This window comes from Penicillium pulvis (genome assembly GCF_028828015.1).
Source record: "Penicillium pulvis strain IBT 33274 chromosome Unknown contig_3_segment0_segment0, whole genome shotgun sequence".
In the NCBI taxonomy this organism is placed as follows: domain Eukaryota; kingdom Fungi; phylum Ascomycota; class Eurotiomycetes; order Eurotiales; family Aspergillaceae; genus Penicillium; species Penicillium pulvis.
This window is the reverse complement of record NW_026643077.1, coordinates 791,345-811,110: the sequence shown is the minus strand read 5'-3', so window position 1 is coordinate 811,110 and position 19,766 is coordinate 791,345. Positions and strand designations below refer to the sequence as shown.

General features: G+C 43.1%; 5 protein-coding genes across 5 annotated transcripts; 2 read left to right on the top strand and 3 right to left on the bottom strand.

Moving 5' to 3' along the window:
* Nucleotides 1-8,201: 8,201 nt before the first annotated feature.
* N7503_006452 (uncharacterized protein) lies at nucleotides 8,202-8,479 on the top strand (the record flags this gene model as incomplete). Its single annotated transcript, XM_057065999.1, has 2 exons — nucleotides 8,202-8,373; nucleotides 8,427-8,479. The coding sequence occupies 2 exons, from the start codon at nucleotides 8,202-8,204 to the stop codon at nucleotides 8,477-8,479; spliced, it is 225 nt and encodes a 74-aa protein (XP_056921468.1).
* Nucleotides 8,480-9,284: 805 nt separating this feature from the next.
* Nucleotides 9,285-9,704, bottom strand: N7503_006451 (uncharacterized protein; the record flags this gene model as incomplete). Its single annotated transcript, XM_057065998.1, has 2 exons — nucleotides 9,285-9,425; nucleotides 9,477-9,704. The coding sequence occupies 2 exons, from the start codon at nucleotides 9,702-9,704 to the stop codon at nucleotides 9,285-9,287; spliced, it is 369 nt and encodes a 122-aa protein (XP_056921467.1).
* A 2,599-nt stretch (nucleotides 9,705-12,303) lies between these two features.
* Nucleotides 12,304-13,581, bottom strand: N7503_006450 (uncharacterized protein; the record flags this gene model as incomplete). Its single annotated transcript, XM_057065997.1, has 2 exons — nucleotides 12,304-13,328; nucleotides 13,413-13,581. The coding sequence occupies 2 exons, from the start codon at nucleotides 13,579-13,581 to the stop codon at nucleotides 12,304-12,306; spliced, it is 1,194 nt and encodes a 397-aa protein (XP_056921466.1).
* Nucleotides 13,582-15,583: 2,002 nt separating this feature from the next.
* N7503_006449 (uncharacterized protein) lies at nucleotides 15,584-17,323 on the bottom strand (the record flags this gene model as incomplete). Its single annotated transcript, XM_057065996.1, has 2 exons — nucleotides 15,584-16,383; nucleotides 16,435-17,323. The coding sequence occupies 2 exons, from the start codon at nucleotides 17,321-17,323 to the stop codon at nucleotides 15,584-15,586; spliced, it is 1,689 nt and encodes a 562-aa protein (XP_056921465.1).
* A 1,088-nt stretch (nucleotides 17,324-18,411) lies between these two features.
* On the top strand, nucleotides 18,412-19,091 carry N7503_006448 (uncharacterized protein; the record flags this gene model as incomplete). Its single annotated transcript, XM_057065995.1, has 3 exons — nucleotides 18,412-18,556; nucleotides 18,623-18,673; nucleotides 18,757-19,091. The coding sequence occupies 3 exons, from the start codon at nucleotides 18,412-18,414 to the stop codon at nucleotides 19,089-19,091; spliced, it is 531 nt and encodes a 176-aa protein (XP_056921464.1).
* Between the last annotated feature and the right edge of the window lie 675 nt (nucleotides 19,092-19,766).

Sequence of the window (19,766 nt, the reverse complement as noted above, 5' to 3'; positions counted from 1 at the left end):
AATCATATAGCACCCCTAGCTATCCTAGCCAATACGATTTCATATAGCAGGTGATTAACGAGCTCGATTAGAAATGCGAAACGAAGTAGGCCGTCTAAGATTTTATCCCTTATAAAGTGGTAGTCAGAGGTTGCGAATGCGGCATAGGCTCGGTAAGGATAAAATTTGTCTAATTAGTGGCAGCTAATACTTCAACTCAAACCTAAGTATTAGATTACTAAGTCATGCTTCATATTGCCTGGTTAGGAAATAGAATGGCTATCTATATAAATAGCATGCCTAGTATGGTCAATCTATCTAGGTATTAGGGGCTTCTTCGGAGGGCCATAAAACTTTTGGTATATTAGATTGGGATCATGTCTATCACTTATACCTAGATATTAAACATCATTTCTAAATAATAGGAGAAGGCAGTTAAGGAATACTTTGAAGCATTACAGCGGTGTTGACCGAAAGTCGTAAGCAAAGACCTGCTTTACTCCAGCTCGACCTCAACAGTGCGTAGTTGGAAAACTACGAATATAGACCGTATACTGTAGCATTCCAGGAGTAACAGCAAGGTTTTTAATGATGAATGTAATATGTACACATACCATACATAGTTAAAGGAAGATACTATACTAATTAGCCTTATATTAAAGGGCTTAAAGCCACCAATTCCTAGGGACCGACTACAATATAAAGTTCGTACCAGTCAATAAGGCTATATGATATAGCTATATAAACAACCAGCTAAACTATTTTGCTCTAATGACAGCCTCTATTCTTATCATATAAAAGGTGCCTATATCTCTTTGGTTCCGCGCCTAGAGATATTTCCTTCAGCTTTTCGGAAGCATTCAGAATAAAAGTTTAAACACCATCTACCGCTCCAAAATCTCACCCGACCGCTTCAGGTCGATGTCATCCAGCAGGATAACCATTTTGATCTTAACGAGGCAGTTTCAAGGACTTCAGCAAGTAACAAAATACTTAGGCCCGCCTTTATATATAAGAGCAGGGCACAGTGCATACCACAGCAGACAGACATGGTTTCTAGTAGGCTAATAACACATGCACGGAATTACCGGTGGTATTCGGTATTCGACCAAAAAAAAAAATCTTTTAAGTCTGTAATTATACTGTTTGTGATATAGCATTAAAATACAAGATTGGAATAGCGAACATCTTAGGTAGAGCTGAAACGCTAGTAATGACTAGAAAGTGATTAGCGGTGGTTATCGTGCTGTTTTATGGCAATAGAACGACCTTTAAGAATAAAAAGACACCCGGTTTAGGGCAAATCAACGACTTGCATCTATGAGTCGCACTTTATCTTGAGTATTTTTTATATAGTATATCATCATAAGTGCCCGAGAAAGACTAAAAGAAATTCGCACTTATAGTAGAAGGGACCTTTACTCTTGCTCTAACCGTAACACAAAGCAACATAGATTCAGGAGCAAGCATTTGGTCGCTAGGAGAGTTCTAAAATTGGTCTAACGTTCTTCTTATAATGGGAGACTTATACGAAGAGTCATCTTTTATATAGTCATAGGCCCTAGTAATGGGTGTGCGAGTAAGCAAGGTGTCCAAAAGTTCCCAAAATTGTGAGGGCTGGTAGTGAAATTTCCCTAACCTAGGATAAGCCTTAATAGTACTCAGGAACGTATTACTATTAGATAAAATTAGTTAGAGTTTGGGAATCAGGCCGTTAGCTTATAATCGTGTGCCTGCTAACTTCTATCTTCAAAGAGGCTTTAAAAAATGTCCTTAAATCGACGACTTTCGAAATTCTGGCTTAAACCCCCGAGTTATGTCCTTATGATTGTGATTTGATTGGCTCGTAGCTCGCTTATGCTTAGAAATCATTGTTGAGAATGACTAACAACTAACACTAGGTCTAGCCACAAGAGGATGACCGTTATAGAGTCTCGGCTACTTAACATTAAAAAGTTACGACTATGACTCGATACATCCATCACTTTAATGAGGAAATAACCCGGTCTCAAACATTCGGAGCGGAATATGCACTTTAAACCCTCAAAAATATTCATCTACCGCACCAGTCTTTCCAAAAATTCAATCATCTAACCGATATAAGGACCTTAAATAGATTACTAGGTAGCACTTCATGTCATTTAGTACAATATTTCGGCTCACCCGCCGTTGCTAGATACCATGTTGCAAAATCTATTAAGGCTTTCATAGCAACTCTCTAGACTTTCCATACCTAAGCTATATGGCCTTATTACTACTTTTTTGGTTGTAATCTAGTTGCTCTATACGTTTGGAAGATATGCCTAGCTCTAGGCCTAGAAGAGACGATACTCAATCTCCTTGTATTCCATTAGCTTAACCTTACCAAAGGCTTAGAGATCTTTTTTATATATCCACCTGCCTAGAGTACTTCGATATCTCAATATAGCGGACTTTCACTAGACCTCTATTATAGCCATCCTATTCATAGCGAACATGGTTATTTTAACGTATGAAGTAGAATCCTAGATGATAGTATAGAGAAGAGCCGGATCTCTGGCCGTTATCCACGTCATCCCCTTATGCCTTAGAATCAACTTTGGCTTCCTAGCTAATTTGCTCCACCTTGATCGATAGACAATGGCGTGGTTTTATCGGTGGATTAGACGCATTTACGTTCTCCACTCGCTCTTTTATGGGTCGCTTATAGTGTCTATTTCTAGAACTTCGACCCTCATAATTCTAATCTATATTATCCCGATAATAGTACGTAAACGCATAAATAGAGTAATGCATTCCCCTAATCTAGATATCGCCGCTGATCTTTCTAGGGTGAAAGCGCACTTATCCTAGTTATGCTAGTGACCTACGTGGTAATGCGGCGACGTTATAGGTAATTCGCCTTAAAGTATTATTATGTCCTACTTATCATTGCTATCGCTAGTATTGCGTACTACCTTATGCAGCGGCACTTATTGTACCGCTAGGTACTTCTGGGAGCCACTAGCCTCTAGTTAATCTATAGTGTGGTAGTCTGCACAAGAACCGTATTTGCCCAGAAACAGTCTTAGGTAGTCATTTCATTATGGAATAGAAATCTTTAGCTTAATATTACGCTACCTATTAATTAGACTATTCGACCTAGTCAGTATATGCAACTATAGATGCTAAGCGCCGGCTTTCGGGCTTTTATACAGTTACCCCTATTTTACGTGGTTATATGTGAATTTGACGAATCATCTAGTGACCTAAAAGTGCGTATGATAGCACGACCATAACGGGGCATTATATGCGATCTCTACCACATTACCAAGGGCTCATAAAATTCCTAGTCGGTCAAGTTACTCGGGCCGTATAGACGACCCCTTAATCTCTCGCGTTTTAGGACTATTGTCTTTATTTTAGAGGACATTAGGATTTTCCGCGCTCTTACTTATATCAAGATATTAGTAGAGGCCAGTCACAAGCGAGAGGTTATAGTGCGGAGACTTAATATATTATGGCAACGTGACGAGATATTTAGTGGGTATAGTGCCTCGTAAAACTAAAATCATTATAGGGGTAATTAGCTAACTTAAAAGTTCAGAAGATCCGCCATGGTTCGAGATATAGAGATAGCAGCTCCTTAACCATAACTTTCAAGGGTTCGACGTAAGTATATGCAAATTAGCTATAAGGACCGTGTTGACTGTGTGATAGATTCTACTATTTAGGATCTATACCTCTCGTGCTAAAGCAGGCCATATACCACTTCCCCCTAACAAGCGAGGCAAGCGCCTCTAGTACTATAATAGAGCCGTCAATTTTAAGGAGGAGGTCACGTAATACTTAGGTAACCAGCATAGGGAAATAGCCGTCGCAGGTGTGTTATATTCATCCTTAATTTCCATCTTGATTTTGCAGTTTCAAAACCTATGGCACTATTACTGAATTCTAACCGCACGAAAAGTTTGCGTAGGCCCACTTATATAGGAAACCGTGAGAAAGACAGTTCAGGCTCATTCTTATAAAAGTCTAAAACTATTTAACTTAGACCTTAGACCATATTACACATAGGATGATCAGATGTTGCCCAAGAGGCCCATATCATAAGATCAAGATTTAACCAACTCCCATAGGGCTTGCTTTTTCACTCTTACGATCCTTCCTAAATCTCCAAGGAGTCAATAGCGGCAGTTTCAAAAATTCCGTTACAGGATACAGTGGTATGACTGGACAAACAAAAGGACTATAAAGGGAGTTATTTAATTAATAAGCAGCAGTGCCTCCCAGGCCATTAGTAATATATAAAAGTCAGACCTAACGTCCAGCCACCAAAACACCAAAATAGCCCTCATGCCTTATAAAGCCTCCCTCTTCACTCCATCCTATCCCATAGACCTATACTTTCGTAGGGCGGTAGTAGCCTATAAATCCCATTATAAGTCGACAGATGACCTCGCAAAGCCAGAACTTAACAGTAAACGCACCCTCTATCTACTATTATATCAGCCGCTAATTCGTGAATTACTAGCAAAGTATTACAAGAAGTGCGTGATCTATCTTTACTCGCAGCGCAGAGAGTTCGACGTCGTAAGCAGATACCAATTACTAGAAATTCGGCCGGATTCTCCAAATACTAGCGGTAGTAAAAGGGCGATCGGCGGCCACAGCAGCGTGCACATATAAGCCTATCCACCTACGACCTAGAATATTATGATTGATTAGGGGGTTGGGCTATCATAGTAGACATACATAGGACGACATCACGCTTTCTATCATTATCCCAACCAGGCTAGAATAAGTTCAGAGATTCCTTTACTCTATCAAACCCTTCGTATAAGTCACGCTAGAAAATTTCGTAAAAGGTGACTATTCTACTCTTACCGGGCATTAACCCAAATTCTGGTACCAAGAAACTAATGCATTTTCAGAGAGGGCGGTGACTCGAGAGTATAAATCTTAGAGACCTTCTATAGCGAAATCAAATACCCAATTTTGAATAATAAAATCGAACTAATAAAGATTCCTTACTAGTGAAATACAGCAAATAACGATAAAATATGCTTTACCCAATAACCTATAGACTCTCCCTCAACACCAGCTCACATTACGTTACTACAAATAACAACTACGAAGCATAACTTCACTATCTTCACCAGATTTCACCAAACTAGGTATTCAGGCACGTAGATATATTAAAAAGGGGAAGAGTTAAAATACCGACTAAACTAGATAGTTACGGATCGAGAGCTCAGTGAAGACCCTCTAATACCTAGGATTAAAATCGTTTAACCTTAACATTTCTTTCAAACTTGCGTTTAAAGGAGGCCACTAGACGGAAAAAGCCAGTTGCTTAAGAATATCGATGATTACCTTCAACGAACTCAGTCGGGCATCTTAGGTCCTACAGTGCTGGTCATCTCGTTTCTGGCATCGCAGCGAACGCTCATTCTTAACGCCTAGGCAGCAGCCCACATTGCCAACATTAGACTTTTTATTGCTTCTAGTGATCGGCGGTTAATTATTTTGCCCCGTTACTTCAAGGAAAAAGTGACGTAGCATACAGTTCGCGGCCTAGAAGCTTTCACCATAAAGGTCAACATTAAATCCCCAAAAATTATAAGGTATATTAGAGCGCTATTTCTAGGTACATTAGTGGATTGCAGTAGCTTATTCACCGCAACCGCTCTTTCCAGAGGTTAGTGAAGTCGATAAATCGACAAATTCATGTGGGTCTCAGTAGATCTCCAATTAGACCCACCAGACGATAAACCCAAATCTCAATAACTACTTCAACATTAGAAGCGGTAACCAACATCATCTCTAAGGGCGCATATATAGGACACGATTCAAATATCAGGGGTAGTCTCATAATCAACTTACTAATAGGATTCAAAGGCTATAGAGGGTTACGAGAGGCGAAGAGGGTGGTGAAGAGGGATTTCTAAACTACACTATAGACAACCAGGCTTTTACTCGCTGCCAATTATTACAGCACCGTATCTATGGCCAAATTCAAATTAGACCAAGGAGGCCACTCTATAGAGGCGTAGTAGCTCATTAAACAGGCCTTCGGTCTCACACAAGATCACCAGCAAGATCACCAGCAAGATCACCAGCAAGATCACTAGAATAATCGATATGAACTTAGAGTTTCTGCCTTAGATACACCAATAGATTCATAAAGGTTATGGATACTAGAATGCTATAGTAGGTATTACTTCAGTGATAATTAGTTCTTATTCACCACAACCGTTCTATTACATATCCAGTCACTAAGATGCTCATCAGGACTAGGTTCACATATATACATATAATGGTTTACTAGCCAGCCTATATCTAGCAACACACAATTCATTCCCATCAACAGTACGAATACCGAAGCGTCACTTCTTAACACGCTCTTTCACAATATTAGTGACCTGGTCGACCGACGAAAAGTGGGTCAGTACGGGTCGTCTAAGTCTATAGCCGCTTTTCCTTAATAAAGGCCTCGCGATAAACGATGGTTATAGCATTTCCATAGCTAATGTTCAATAATCGAGTATAGGATTATTTTTGCCTATCTACGATCTATCCAAATAGAACTTCTATTATAGTAGCATTAAAAGGTGGTAAAGGGTGAGTATAATATTCCAAACCCCAATATTCGTACATATATTAAAAGGATGACTTTACTTTATTAAGGGTTTAGCATCCTTTGCGATGGGATGATGAACGGCTACTAGTAAATCGCTAGTCTTATGGAGCGGTCCGTTAAAACTCATTTACTATATCCAAAGCCAACCCTCCTTATATAGCGTGTTACTGCAATTCTTATCGATTTACTCTCTTTCAGTACAGACTAAGTCGTTTAATATTATCTTTATTCATGCATTGATTAGGAACAATAAGAGCCTAAGTATAGTATCGTTTCCACGCTCTTTCGTAGGGGGTGTTGACTATATCCTAATATTATTATAACAACGGCTAATGATAAATATTCTTTTAAGCTTTCGGAGAAATTAGGTTACATTTTCTAATAATACTTTTAAATAGTACGTGAGACAGCAGCTAGTTTATTAAGAGTCACAAGATAGAATAGGAAGTATTAAGGCCATTTCACCATATCAGTGCTCTACCATCGAGACTCCAGTATTAGTTTTATGACTTCCATGAGGAAGCATACCACGCTATGAAACAATAACTATTATCCTATTAACATTTAGCTTCGAGTAAGATCTACTAGATAGTGAATACATACGCCCTCTAAGATTCCACCAAACCTTTAATTGAATTTTCTTTAAGCTTACACTTTTGCCACAGAAGGAAAGCGATTTTATTCTAGTCATATTCAAAAGGGGATCCAAGCATGCCTAGAATACGCAAGGTAATATCGTTCAAATTTATCGGTTTTTACTCCAGAGCTCTTTAAAGTACTTACGTGAGCTTTTAGGCTAGTGTAGGTGGCTAAATTTTCATTTTGCAAAGAGGAATAAAGGACACCTAAATAGCATCACATAGGAAGTCTACCAAGGAGCAAGATAATCAATAACTTTTATAGAATTTCGGGATAACGTATGTCGCGATACCATACGTGCGGTTTTGTGGTATTAAATCAAGAAGTAGCGGCTACCAGGGTATTTCTATCACCATTATAAAAGCTCAACGTAGTGAATAAACTCTAGCGCAGTATAACTGGTGGAGAAGTTAAGTTCTCTCCGCGGTTCCACTTAAAAAATCTAAAGGATTAAATACTTTCGCCGCTATTAGCATCACCACCCTATTAGCCAGCCTTCGAGACTCGGTGGAACTCAGGCAGCAGAGTGGTGAGAGCAGTTACCGTTACATAGCAAGAACAACATGCAATTCCAAGACCTTAACATTTTTCGGAGCTCGCCGGAGCAGATGGCAATCCCTTGGCAGACATAATATAAATAAGAGCTCACTCAAACGGCGCCGCCTCTAATTCAGCCTTCTCGGTTACCAAAGCTATTCTATCCTTCCTACCTAATTAATCTCACTAAAGATTAGAACGCTGATCCAGAGACAAAAAGAAATAAAGAAACAAAGCTCATATTGAGAAATAAGCGTGAGCGACCAAAATGGTACACATCTACCACCTGGTTATAGACACGGTAGGTACACTGATACACTAACTAAGAATTTCAGAATTGCCGAGCTAATGAGTGGTAGATTGGAAGAGCGCTAAGAGTTTTTGGGACTCTAAGTCGAGAAGATCTCTCCCGGAAAGACTCAGGGATACCTACCACCATATGATAATGCACTTCAAATCGCGTCGCGATCCACGTGGCGACGGTGTTGTCGCTGCAGTGAAAGCATTCCGTCGAGATGTCAGGAAAGACGTGTTTAGCCCACAGGAACAGGATATGAAAGCAAGAATTGCCTATGGTCGCTATGCCATAGCTATGAATGAAATCGAGCGCCTGACAGGTAAGTACTGTATGCAGTAATTCCAAAGTATAATGTTTGCTAATATATCTAAGATTATCGATTTCCAATTCCTACAACAACGGTCATGAGTAATTTGTCTACTTGATGAGGTAGATAGCCTACGATTAGAGTCACACTAGATATAATTACTTTAACCGATAATATCTGGTACAGTATCTCAAGCCTTTGACCATAACACTATCATCTATAGGGACATAGCAACAAAAGGACCGCAGAAAGAAGTAGTCTATTGCCTTTCCTCTTGTTGTAGTGGCACCAATTTGTGGCGAGACACTATTAAAACCGAGGATAAACTTCTCCGCGTGCTGCACAGTAATGAATCATCGCAGTGCATGTATATGACGACGATAATTTCCCATAAAACAGTACCTTTCAAGTTAAAAAACACAATCATCATAAAACAATATCGATAATTTTATGATGAAGGTGCGCTTCTGTATACCTAGCTTTGATTCAACAGCGCCAGTCTGTACTCTTGTTCAGTTCATAGACCATTGAAGAAGGGAAGTAGGATTCAGCATACAGACGATGGCTTGCAGTTCAGCTTGCAGTTTAGGGAGATGAAAAGACAGTCGGATGCTATCTTATAGACGGAAAAATATCTGAATTGAATTTCCGCAGAAGGGATAGCAAATGACAGGACCAGGCATAATGCTATGAACGAGCTCAAAGTCGACATTTGTGAGGGTATCACGTATCTGTTGATGAGGAGCGTGTCTTTTCAATGAAGGATCAATATTCACAAAAGGTATAGTCGACTCTAGATACAAGACGTAGCGCGAGGAAGCAAAAGAGAGTTAGCTTCCTCGCGTTCAGGGGAACCCAGATGCACCATGTGGGTCCACGTTTTTGGCTTAGCGTGTATGCCTCATCTATATCCCTGACAACATTCACGAATTCTCCAAGCCTTCATATTGGAAAGGATCGTTGGTTTCCCAGGAGTACCATAAGACAAGATATTGAACAACGCGACGCCCATTCCGGTCCACTGATCGTCGAGTGATAGTCTTAATTGGTTTTTTCAGTCCCTTCTATATATCGCTCAGTCAAAGGTCCAAGAGGAAAGGTATTGACCAACTCACTTCCTTGAGAGACGCATTGGATAGATTGGAGGAACTAGGGGAAGCATATGACAGTTGATCGGTATCGGATATGACAAAGTCGCGGTCTTCACTTGTCTCCGACTGGATCGTCTCTGAAGCTGTTTCAGACGGATTGGAATATGTATCGTCGGACTCCCATGGCAGCAACTGGTTGTCCTCGTGGATGGATGACTCCTGACCAGAGGATTGATCAAATAAAAATTCCATTATTGTAACCCCTGAAATCTCGTGAACTTTGGTATATGAGAGGGAGCTTCCGAACAAAGCCAAAGAAATATATTAGGAAAGGATAATAGAATATAGAAGGTAGACTTCCAAATGGACATAAAGGCACGGCATATTTAAATATTGACATGGAACAGTTTCTACGACTTACGTTGACTAGGCGGAGCTGAAATCCTGTGGTAGCGCCCACAAGAATCCTTCAAGAATATTAGCGTTGCGTTGATGCAACGAATTGAGAAATGTTGCTAATTCATCAAAAATGGCCACCGTGACTCAACGTCTTTGAAGATCAAACACAAACTTGACCCGCCCTTGATACTCATTTTTGTCTGCGTTATTCAAATATTGGGCATTCTGGGCCATTTGATCACAAGAACCTAGTCAGCCCCGATCTACTGACACCTGTTTGCAATCAATTATTGAGCACAACAGCATGGCCTGCGGTAATACAAGAATTTCCAAGCACGACAAAGACCTGAATCAAGTTCGCCGGTGGATAGAAAGCTTATCGTTGGACTAATGTAACTAAGCACCTTTAGGCTCTATGCTATTAATCATACTCTTTGCACTTGTTCTCGTTCTGCTAATTTTATTATGTTCAATATACTCAAAGCAGTCTGGGGCGTTCGAAATTCACCGAAACCTGGCTTTGGAAAGAAATCGTTATCAGAGACCATGAGTATCATACATATCAATTCTACACTGTCTCTTCGCCGAATTTACTTGCCCGAATACCGTAACACGATAAAAGATGCTTTCTTATCTAGAGTACAGCGGAAATTCACAAGGTCATAAGTCTTATTCAGGCCTCCGAGATACAGTACATTATGCAGAGGATGTTCGTCTTTCTTTTCATAATACCCTAACACCATAATGGCAACATGCGCGGCAACTTTTTCTGCATCTCAAGCTGTTATCATCCGTTATTTTCCTTCAATTTCTTGACTTCATCAACTTTTTCCTTAGCACATTTGGCCGACATATCGTTGATAGTCTTTCGAATCGGCAATGGGTGGTTTGACTCCTTAATTTGTCAGCCTGTCTGATGTTCTTGAGACAGGAAACAAACATCCACCTACCAGCTGCTCTTCTGAGAGGGGCCAATGATTAGAGTCAGATGTCAGGACAAAAATTTGACCCGTCTTTCTCATTCGGATAACAATTTGTATATCGGCGTTGCATTCTGTACAATATTCAAAAGCCTTTTTCAGAAGTGTTTCTCTTCTCTTCTGTGCTTTCTGGTTGCCTCTTCTTCCAGTGCTATTTCCTAGGGGGTGATCTGGTCTGGAGGTTGGCGTCATTTCTTTGAATCCTGTAGAGGCTCTCATTATCGTAGTGCGCGGGGCTGAGATAAGTCAAATATATTCTCAATCAATGACACCGATTTATTGAGGGTCACATTAGAGCGTCTCTTGACATTCTTTCCCTACTATAATATAAGGCGATGCAGTTCGGTTTGACGTTTCGAAATTGGTGAGCGTTGAACGTGGTTTTCACATGCGCTTTCGTTCTTCGAAATGCCTCGCCTCAACGTTCTTTGACGTGTATATTTAAGACTAGACCGAAAAGAATAGACCAATTGGCTGAAATCATCGTTTGCTGGTGGGCAACCGACACCTTCAGACTAAAGCTGAACGGTGCCCTGATGTCTATGAACAGATGAAAAGAGGCCAAAAAGCACACTTGTGGGCTTCACATAATCACGAGATTAAGAGACTAAAAGTAAAGTAAATAAAATACCCGAACGAGCTTACCCACTCGTTAAGTAAAACGTAACCGACTCAATGTATTGATATGACGTACCAGTCTGTTTTCATTTGTATCGAAACGTAAGGAGCCGTCAAATACGGGCTACATAGCCACAGAGTCTCTGGCACAGCCACACTGTATTTATCAATCACGCATCATTACATGAAAATACCAAGAAAATATTTCAACTCCGTACCTCGACATTTAAACTTTGCATGTACAAGAGCCAGGCCATACAAGATAGTCTGTTGGGTTCTCTTTAGGGTCTTGACGTCGACTGTGAGGGTATGGTATTCATCAAACCAATCAATTTTGATCTATTCTACAATCGGTCATTGTTGTCTGGTCGGGGTGGACCGAGATTTCTAGAAATAGCAGTTCCTGGGGCCGTGCGGTTAGCTTTGAGGATCAGAGAATCTATCCCCAGGAGCTTTCGGGATCCTGGGAAGGCGAAGTAGATTCCCAGATCTGCATATTTCTGAGATTGAGGAACATGACTGCTTCGTATCGTTGGAAGGCGGAGTCTATGATTAAATATCGAGCAAATATGAGCCTTGAAGCAATCAGACCAACGTCGCACTCAGTCTCCAAAGTCATTCTATTTGCCTTTTCTTTTATAGAATTTCTGGAGGCTTGCGGGGCTACTATAGGAGTACCTCCGAGTAATGGAAGGGGTAGCAAAAACCACATATGTTATTCTAGTTGAACAGGATCGAGTCCATTTGGACGCAACAAGATTGATGTTTCATCATCTGTGTACACTACTTGAGCCAGGGATAGAGCACAAAGAGATACACTCGGTTTTCCGCCATATGATCTCGAAAGAATTGAGCTATAAATTGCCGTATGACCGAAGTCGTGGATCAATAGCTTCCTGGTTTGATACAGTCGATTTTTTGGAGCACCGCACATCATGTGAATGAGATTTTCGACCACGTCCCGTGTTACTTACTGCAATCGAGGCATTACTGGCTCGATTTAGCCTCGGACTTCTTCGCATAGTTGGTGTACGATTCCTCTGCTGGCTGTGAACGGAGTGATTTTCCTTGCTGGAAGAAGAATCAGACTGCCTAGCAGACTTCAAAAAGTATCGGGTTTTGACTGCACCCATAGTTCTTTCAGGAAACGATTTATGAATTTGCCGCCACGATAACTTTTGAGCATCTCTCAACTTCAATAATCGGCGTTCGTCGTTCATGGTCCATTTGTGGCGCGTTACAGTCGACCTCGGTTGCACAGTCACCTCCTCTCGCACTGGAACATCAATTGCTGTGGTACTTGTAGCGATGATGCCGTATGCATGCTGTAGAGTCTTTGTTGCAACTTGAAGCACTGCGAGATTCTCTTTAGCAATTTCATTCATGTTCGGAAAGTCGTTCGAAAACCTAGCCTCAGCACTCGTCACATTTGAAGCGCGCTTGAGGTAGGTGATCGTTTTTCTTAGCAGGAGAAGGTTGCCGGCTGAGAGGGCCTCGGGGGTATAATTTGAAGAGTCTTCAGCTGACAAGTGACTCACTCGTCCTGCAAGTGACTTATTCGCGTTCGCGACTCTGGGCGTTTGATAGTGGCGTCTTCTGAATGTGGGAACGCACGGATCTTCCGGAGTTTGCTTGCTTCTATTCGAGGAAGAGTTTCGGTGAAGGTGTTCACTTGGCCTATCACTCTCATCTTCAAAGACATCGAAAATCCTTGTCGTCCCAGGGCCCTCTAAACCGGTAACGGAGGGAGTATCACTACCCCGAGAGGAAGGATAAAGAGCTACTTCTTCCGGGTATTCAGGATATGTTCCAGTAGCTGGTGTGTCATTGAGATACAATTCAGGGGAAACTGCCCGAGAAGGATCGCGGGACTCGGAAACTGAGAGAAATCACATTAATATAAAAAGATTGAAAGATAACGATTTTGGCTTCGCCATACCGAGGCGTCCTGTCCCGCACTTACCTTCTGGTACATGAGTATCCAAAGTGTAGCTTTCTGCTTCGCATCTCTCATCCAGAGTTGCCAGCCGGGTCAGTGCCTCAGCAGTTCTTTTCTCTGTGTTTGTGGAAGGGGACACTGCCGAAATCGAAGGCGCTGGCTGCCAAAAATTTTGGTGGTTCAGCGTGACCATGTTGAAATTCGATTGTATGAAAAGAAAGACAATGGAGATTAGAAGTAGAAGGTTCCTAATAAGGTTGACTGATGCTTCGCGAAAGCTGCAAATGGGCGACAGTTGAGTCTTTAAATGCCACCCTTCCTTCAGTTATTTGACGATCCCGTCGGGCCTGAGATCACAGTTGACGTAGCATCGGCATGAATTCTGAGTCCATAAACAAGGGAAATGCGGCAATGAATATTTTTACCGATCTTGCATCTTGTCCGTTCTTTGCTTCGGCCAATCGCTGTGTCGTGTGCGCTCGTGGAGGACCGGCCGTGGAGTGAGTTCCCGGGAGCTTTCTTGTCGAATAGCTGACGTCGTCGCCCTTCGCAATACGGCATGGCAATGCGTGAGGATCGCGATCCTGGCGTGGCTGGTTGCTCCCAGGATCAAACGTCACTGATCAAGCACGACGGCATGAAAACATATTGTATTATCTTGGCCTATTAATGTTGGCCGACAGAGTTGTAAGAAAGAAAGCTAGCCTTTCATCCATTGGCGAGAAGCGAAAAGGACTGAATGTAGTGGCCAGTATGTGTTCCAAGTTGCGACAAGGTGGATCGAGGCGACGGGAACGCAGAACGGGTAGAACACTGTAGCGACACGAATATACGTCATCTTACCGAGCTCCCAGGAATACCAAGTGTAGCCCGGTTAGCATCGGAGCAGGCAAGGATCTAGAAGCAGGATGACAGACCGAAAGGGCTGGCTCGGGATAGACACTCAAGGTGTGCTCAGGGTGTGCTCAGGGAGTACTCAGGTTCGCTCCGGGTGTGTGCTCAGGGTCGCTCAGGATCGCTCAGGGCGTGCTCAGGGTCTGCTCAGGGAGTGCTCAGGGTCGCTCAGGGTCGCTCAGGGCGTGCTCAGGGAGTGCTCCGGATAGCTCAGGGCGTACTCAGGGAGCGCTCAGGGCGGCACCCGGACTAACTCAGGCTGTGCTCCTGGAGCCGATCTCTACCCGAACCGGAAGCCTTACCGTCAACAATATTACGGACCCAAATTTTATGTACCTTGTTCAAAAAACTACGGGCCAATCATTTCCTAGGCGATTAATCATGGGATCAGGAGCATGTGCGATGAGGATAGAACCAGTCGCCTAGGCGTATAGGACGAAACACACCAAATCTAAAGCAATCATGAAACACATGAGCAGTCGCTGATGCTCACTAGCCAGGCACTAAGTGCTTAGATAGTAAGTTGGCTCAATGGGAACTTTGGGAGGAAATCTAGTATGTAAATTGGTAAATCTACATGATAAGACACAGCCCGAAATAAGAAGCAGGATGCAGTAGAAATAATATCATTGTTGAAAAGGGTAGGCAATGCATCAGCTTGATACTTTTTTGATCATTGGAAACTGACAAAGCCCATAATTCCATGATGAGACGGGCATCGACGAGGGAAATGCTATATTGCTCAAGCAGGTATATTTTGACGGTCCTGTTATCAGCATTCAATCAAGACAGGAGATTAAGGATCAAATTCCATATTCTGATTTCCTGAATGATTCTAATTTCCCGCTTTCGCGCGTAGATTCCTGACATAGCCTCGGTTAAATCAAATTAAGTTACTATGCAAGATAACGCTTAAATTGAACCTTTACTCCAGGCCAATAGCGTTCTAGGTTGACTCCTCACGCCCAGCAATTGCTTTGAATTGCGAAGGAAACCGGGCAGCATGTCATTTAAACTGCCATTACGCTTCTAGGCTTCATATAGTCTCAGGAAAGTGTCGCAATAATATGCCGTGATGTGGCTTTAATGGATCTCTTGAAGAATCGCGAAGAGTGTATACAATTTCTGGATGTAAAGTAAGATATTGTCAATTAATTTTGCGCGAAAAGTAACAAGGTCATGCATAACATTAATTAATATGTCCACCAAGTCGTCATGTCATTAGCTTCAAAAAAGATAAGAAAACAAGATGCCCAATCATGCAAGTGCTCAGATGCTCTGAAGGTATTCACACATTAAAATTAAATTCCAGAGTCCTCCTGCTCAACACCAAAAGCTTTGTCATATTTGTTCCAAGCTTGACAGTTTTGCTGGAGCGACGAGTAATCAATGAGATTAGGAATTTTGTCATACTGCTCAACAAACTGCAATGCAAATCCCTCCGATGTATGCCAACCAATATGGCAATGCATAAGCCAAGCGCCGGGGTTATCAGTCTCAAAAGCAAGGAGCAGATACCCAGAACTCTCCAACATAGCCGTGTCACGTCGCGGTGGATTACTTGTAAGTGTAGTTCCATCCCAAGGATTGGTTCCCTGTGCAAGAATGAAGAAGTCATGTCCGTGGAGATGAATAGGGTGTGCAATTGGCATAGTAGTGTTGATCATTAGGTAAACCCATTCACCCGCATTCGGCACCTCAATAACACCGCTCGAGTTTGAGAAGTGGGTTACGCGGTTGTGGACCTGTAGCAGGGTGGGATTATTCCACTCAATCTCCATCGTGGTGCTGTTGAGGTACCAACGAAAGAGGTTGTCCGAGTTAAAAGCAACAACCACGTCTTCCAAGCCCTCCCAATTTGCGGGTGAAACGGACTTTTGGACGATTGGGACGAGATTGCTCATGTCTTCGTCGACACAGCCGTCGACGAAGCTATAGGCGCTGGTTTTTGGGGTTCCAGCTTTCTTGTTGTAGTGAAAAATGCCTTTGATATTGTCGACGTTGTCGTTCTCGGAGCATGAGGTCTGAGGAATTGCTCGGATCCAGAAGTCGCTGGCAATCTTCGCCTGGTTGGCTGTTACGATCACGTCGTAGCGTTGACCTGTTGAAGAAATTAGCTTGGTCAATTTCCAAGTGAGCGGTTCCGACTAACCCATTCCAAGGTTGATAAAGTTTGTGGTATAAGGCTTGATGGGCACAAGATCCATGGAAATGACGGTCAACGTATGGTTATCGATCATGAATTTAAAGTGAGTGTCAATTGCAGCATTCACAATTCTGAGCCGGTATGACTCGCCCTTGTTGACTTGCATTTTATAGCGAGAACCAAGGTCACCATATACATTTGTTCCGTTGATTAAGCCATTATCAAGAGTTGGTGGGCCTACTACTTGAGCTGAGTGGTAAAGCTCATCTGCGGTCTGATGACACCAATCAGAAAGTATCATTGTGCCTGTGTCGTGATCATAGTTGGCACTAGCCGGCCCGTTAATGACGATTCCACCATGAACACCCTCCCATGCCTGTAGCCCAATGTGGGAATGGTACCATGAAGAACCGTACTGGGTGGCACGCCATCTGTAGGTCATGGATGATCCGGGTGCCGTAGGACACTGAGTGATTGAGACAACACCATCGTTCTGATTCGTGTTCAACTGACGCATGCCATGCCAATGGATACTAGTCCCATTCTCGGAAGTGGTCATATGGTTGTTTACATGGATAACAACCTCATCACCCCAGTCTGCATAGACAGTAGGGCCGGGAATCTGGCCATTGATAGCCATAGCAGGACGAGAGAATCCATCTGGAGCAACAGTGACATCGTCAATGTTGAACGTATATTCCCGCGTGACGCCAGTGTAGGGCACAACGGAATCATAGTCGGTATGGATGTCGTAGTCGCACCATTTTGATCTGGTCTTGGCGGTGTTTCCAGAGCATCCTTTGGACTTGCTCGAAGGCTGACGCTCGACTAAAGGGATGTGAAGCGCAGCCGCGCCTAAGGCATAGGCCAAGCAAAGTAACGATTGAAACTTCATGGTAGATTATTCACTCAGATTACAACAAGACTTGATCTGAGGGTCTCTCTCCCATAAAGATAGGACTTCAGACAGAAATAGCGAGTGAGAATGGGGCATATAACTCCAAGTCCGTCTCTTGGACTATATATACATCCTACAACAAGCTTTACGGAAATTCGAGGTGTCTCGCACCCCCGAAGTCCGCCTCTTCTATCATTAGGCCCGCATAAACCCCGTATTCATGTCAGATGGACCCGAAGGATACAAGCCAGCCAAAGCGACAAATGCATGCCTTAGTGGGGGTCTGGACGCCCCAGAGTCGGTTTTAACCGATCTTGGAGCAATCGCGATTGAAGGATTGGTCGATTCGCTTCCGTCGCAGGGTCCTAGCATATACAAACCCGAAGAGCCGTACAGACCCCATATCTCACCGCTAGCCCTACCTCCACCAAAGCATCGTGGGGCATCTTGGCATGACTGCAATATCTGCATGTCTCACCTCGGCCTGGAGTAAAACCTGCTTTTGTCCAAAAGAGGAAACACATTGCTTCAGCTGCAGTTAAACATGTGTGAGTTTTCACTCTTCTTCGGATATTTTCCGACAGATACAAGGTCAGTAGCAGCGCCACGCGACAACATGCAATCCAAGCTGATGCTTTAGCGGCTCTTGGATGAGCCATAGCTTGAGTGGCGCCGGCATTCTACGACATTTTTGCCTCTCTAACCCTGCTCCGACTGGTAAGAGATGGACCGTGAATTCGGAATACCAAATGTCTCATGCAGAACGTTCAACGAGGGGAATTGAAGCGCGGGTCATTTGGACTTTCCGGAGTTTGAAAATTTGAATTAACTTTCGTATCTATACGCGAATCCGTCCAGGGCAGCTGCCTGGGCAGGGGAAAGCGTACGTACATCTCCTGCGAGGTACAATGTTTACGAAAACCTTGGAAGTTATTCCCAGGATATAACCTCAGCTCAGCACCGCTGTCCAGCTTATAGACATACAGATTTCCCTATACACAGACAACAGCCTTTCCGCTTGAACATCTTCATTGACTTTTTCCATTTGAATTCACTCCCAACTCCAACATCTCTGGTCCCGAACAATGCGGTGGTTTTCTTCCATACTACCTTTAGCCTTTGCGGCATTTGGTCTTGTCTCAGCTCACCCATTAGAGCAACGAGGCATTGAATACAAAATTTACGCCTATGGAGCCAACATCGGCGGCCTTGAAGTTTACTACTCAGATGGTAAGGGATACTTGATTTTTGACCCCATTTGTTTTTGATTCAGAACTAAAACGGGCATTCCTACAGGTGTCGCCATGATCAGTGAATCGACTGAGTCGGATGAGACCTTTATCTACCGTAAGCAAAATTTCCCAACTTCAAAATTTTCACAGTCGCGAAGAGCTACCCGCATCCAGACTAACACAATCGCACCATCCTAGTGACGACTTCTGACTCAGATGTCGATACTTGGGTCGCGCATCCAGATTCCAGTGCCGCTTGGACCACCAAGCTATTGTACATGGCTAACAGCGGCACGAATGAAGTTGGCTTCACGTCATCTGACAGTACCTCTGGGAAGCTCACTGATGTGTGGTGGACCTATGGAAACTATGTCATGGTTAATGTAGAAAACGCCATCTTCTACGCTGAGCCAGTTTCGGGAAGCAGTGGGGTATATACCCTGAGCTGGAGCAATGTCGATCAATCGGGGACTGAAAAGGTGCTTGTGACCCTGAGGACGATTGCGCCGTCCACTGACAGTGTTTTGAGCTAGCCAATTGGGGGCGGAGCTGTAATGAGGTGCTTGAGACTGGAAGATTGGACTGAACGAGAAGTGTTCGTGCCCAGACTCACTATCTGGCTATATTTGTTTGCTGCGCGTAATCAGCTCCTGGCATGTGCTTGTCTTTTCCTGGTACTTGGTTGACTATCAATAATAATATTCTTGCTTTCGTGATGCTTGTTGCACTTTTCAGAGAAGCTCTTATCAACGTACTGTATTTACACAACTCGGTATCAGAACATTTGGCTGATCAGAAGGCCAAGGAAGTACCGGTGTACACGTCATTGTGAACTGCACGCCAAGGCGGCAAACAAGGGACGTGCCCTAAGAACTTGAGCAACGCCCGACATAATACAGCCTTGCTCGAGCTCATAAGCAGGTGGCTTTTATGATCCCATATGCATAGTGTACATAGTGGGTACCGGTCGATCGATCAGATCCAGTGCCACGTCAATCACCCCACCCATCCTCGCCCGCATTAATCCATCATGTCTGGCCGAACCTAGCGAGCTCTCCATTGCCCTTCGGCATTTGTAACCCCATTATCCACGTATCCGCATTCTTTCTACCATCATCGGAGATAGATCGCTGACGGCCTTATCGATTAGCTCGGTTATAATGCCCGAAGAGAGAGCTTAAATGACTCTATTTCAAAACAAAAAGTGG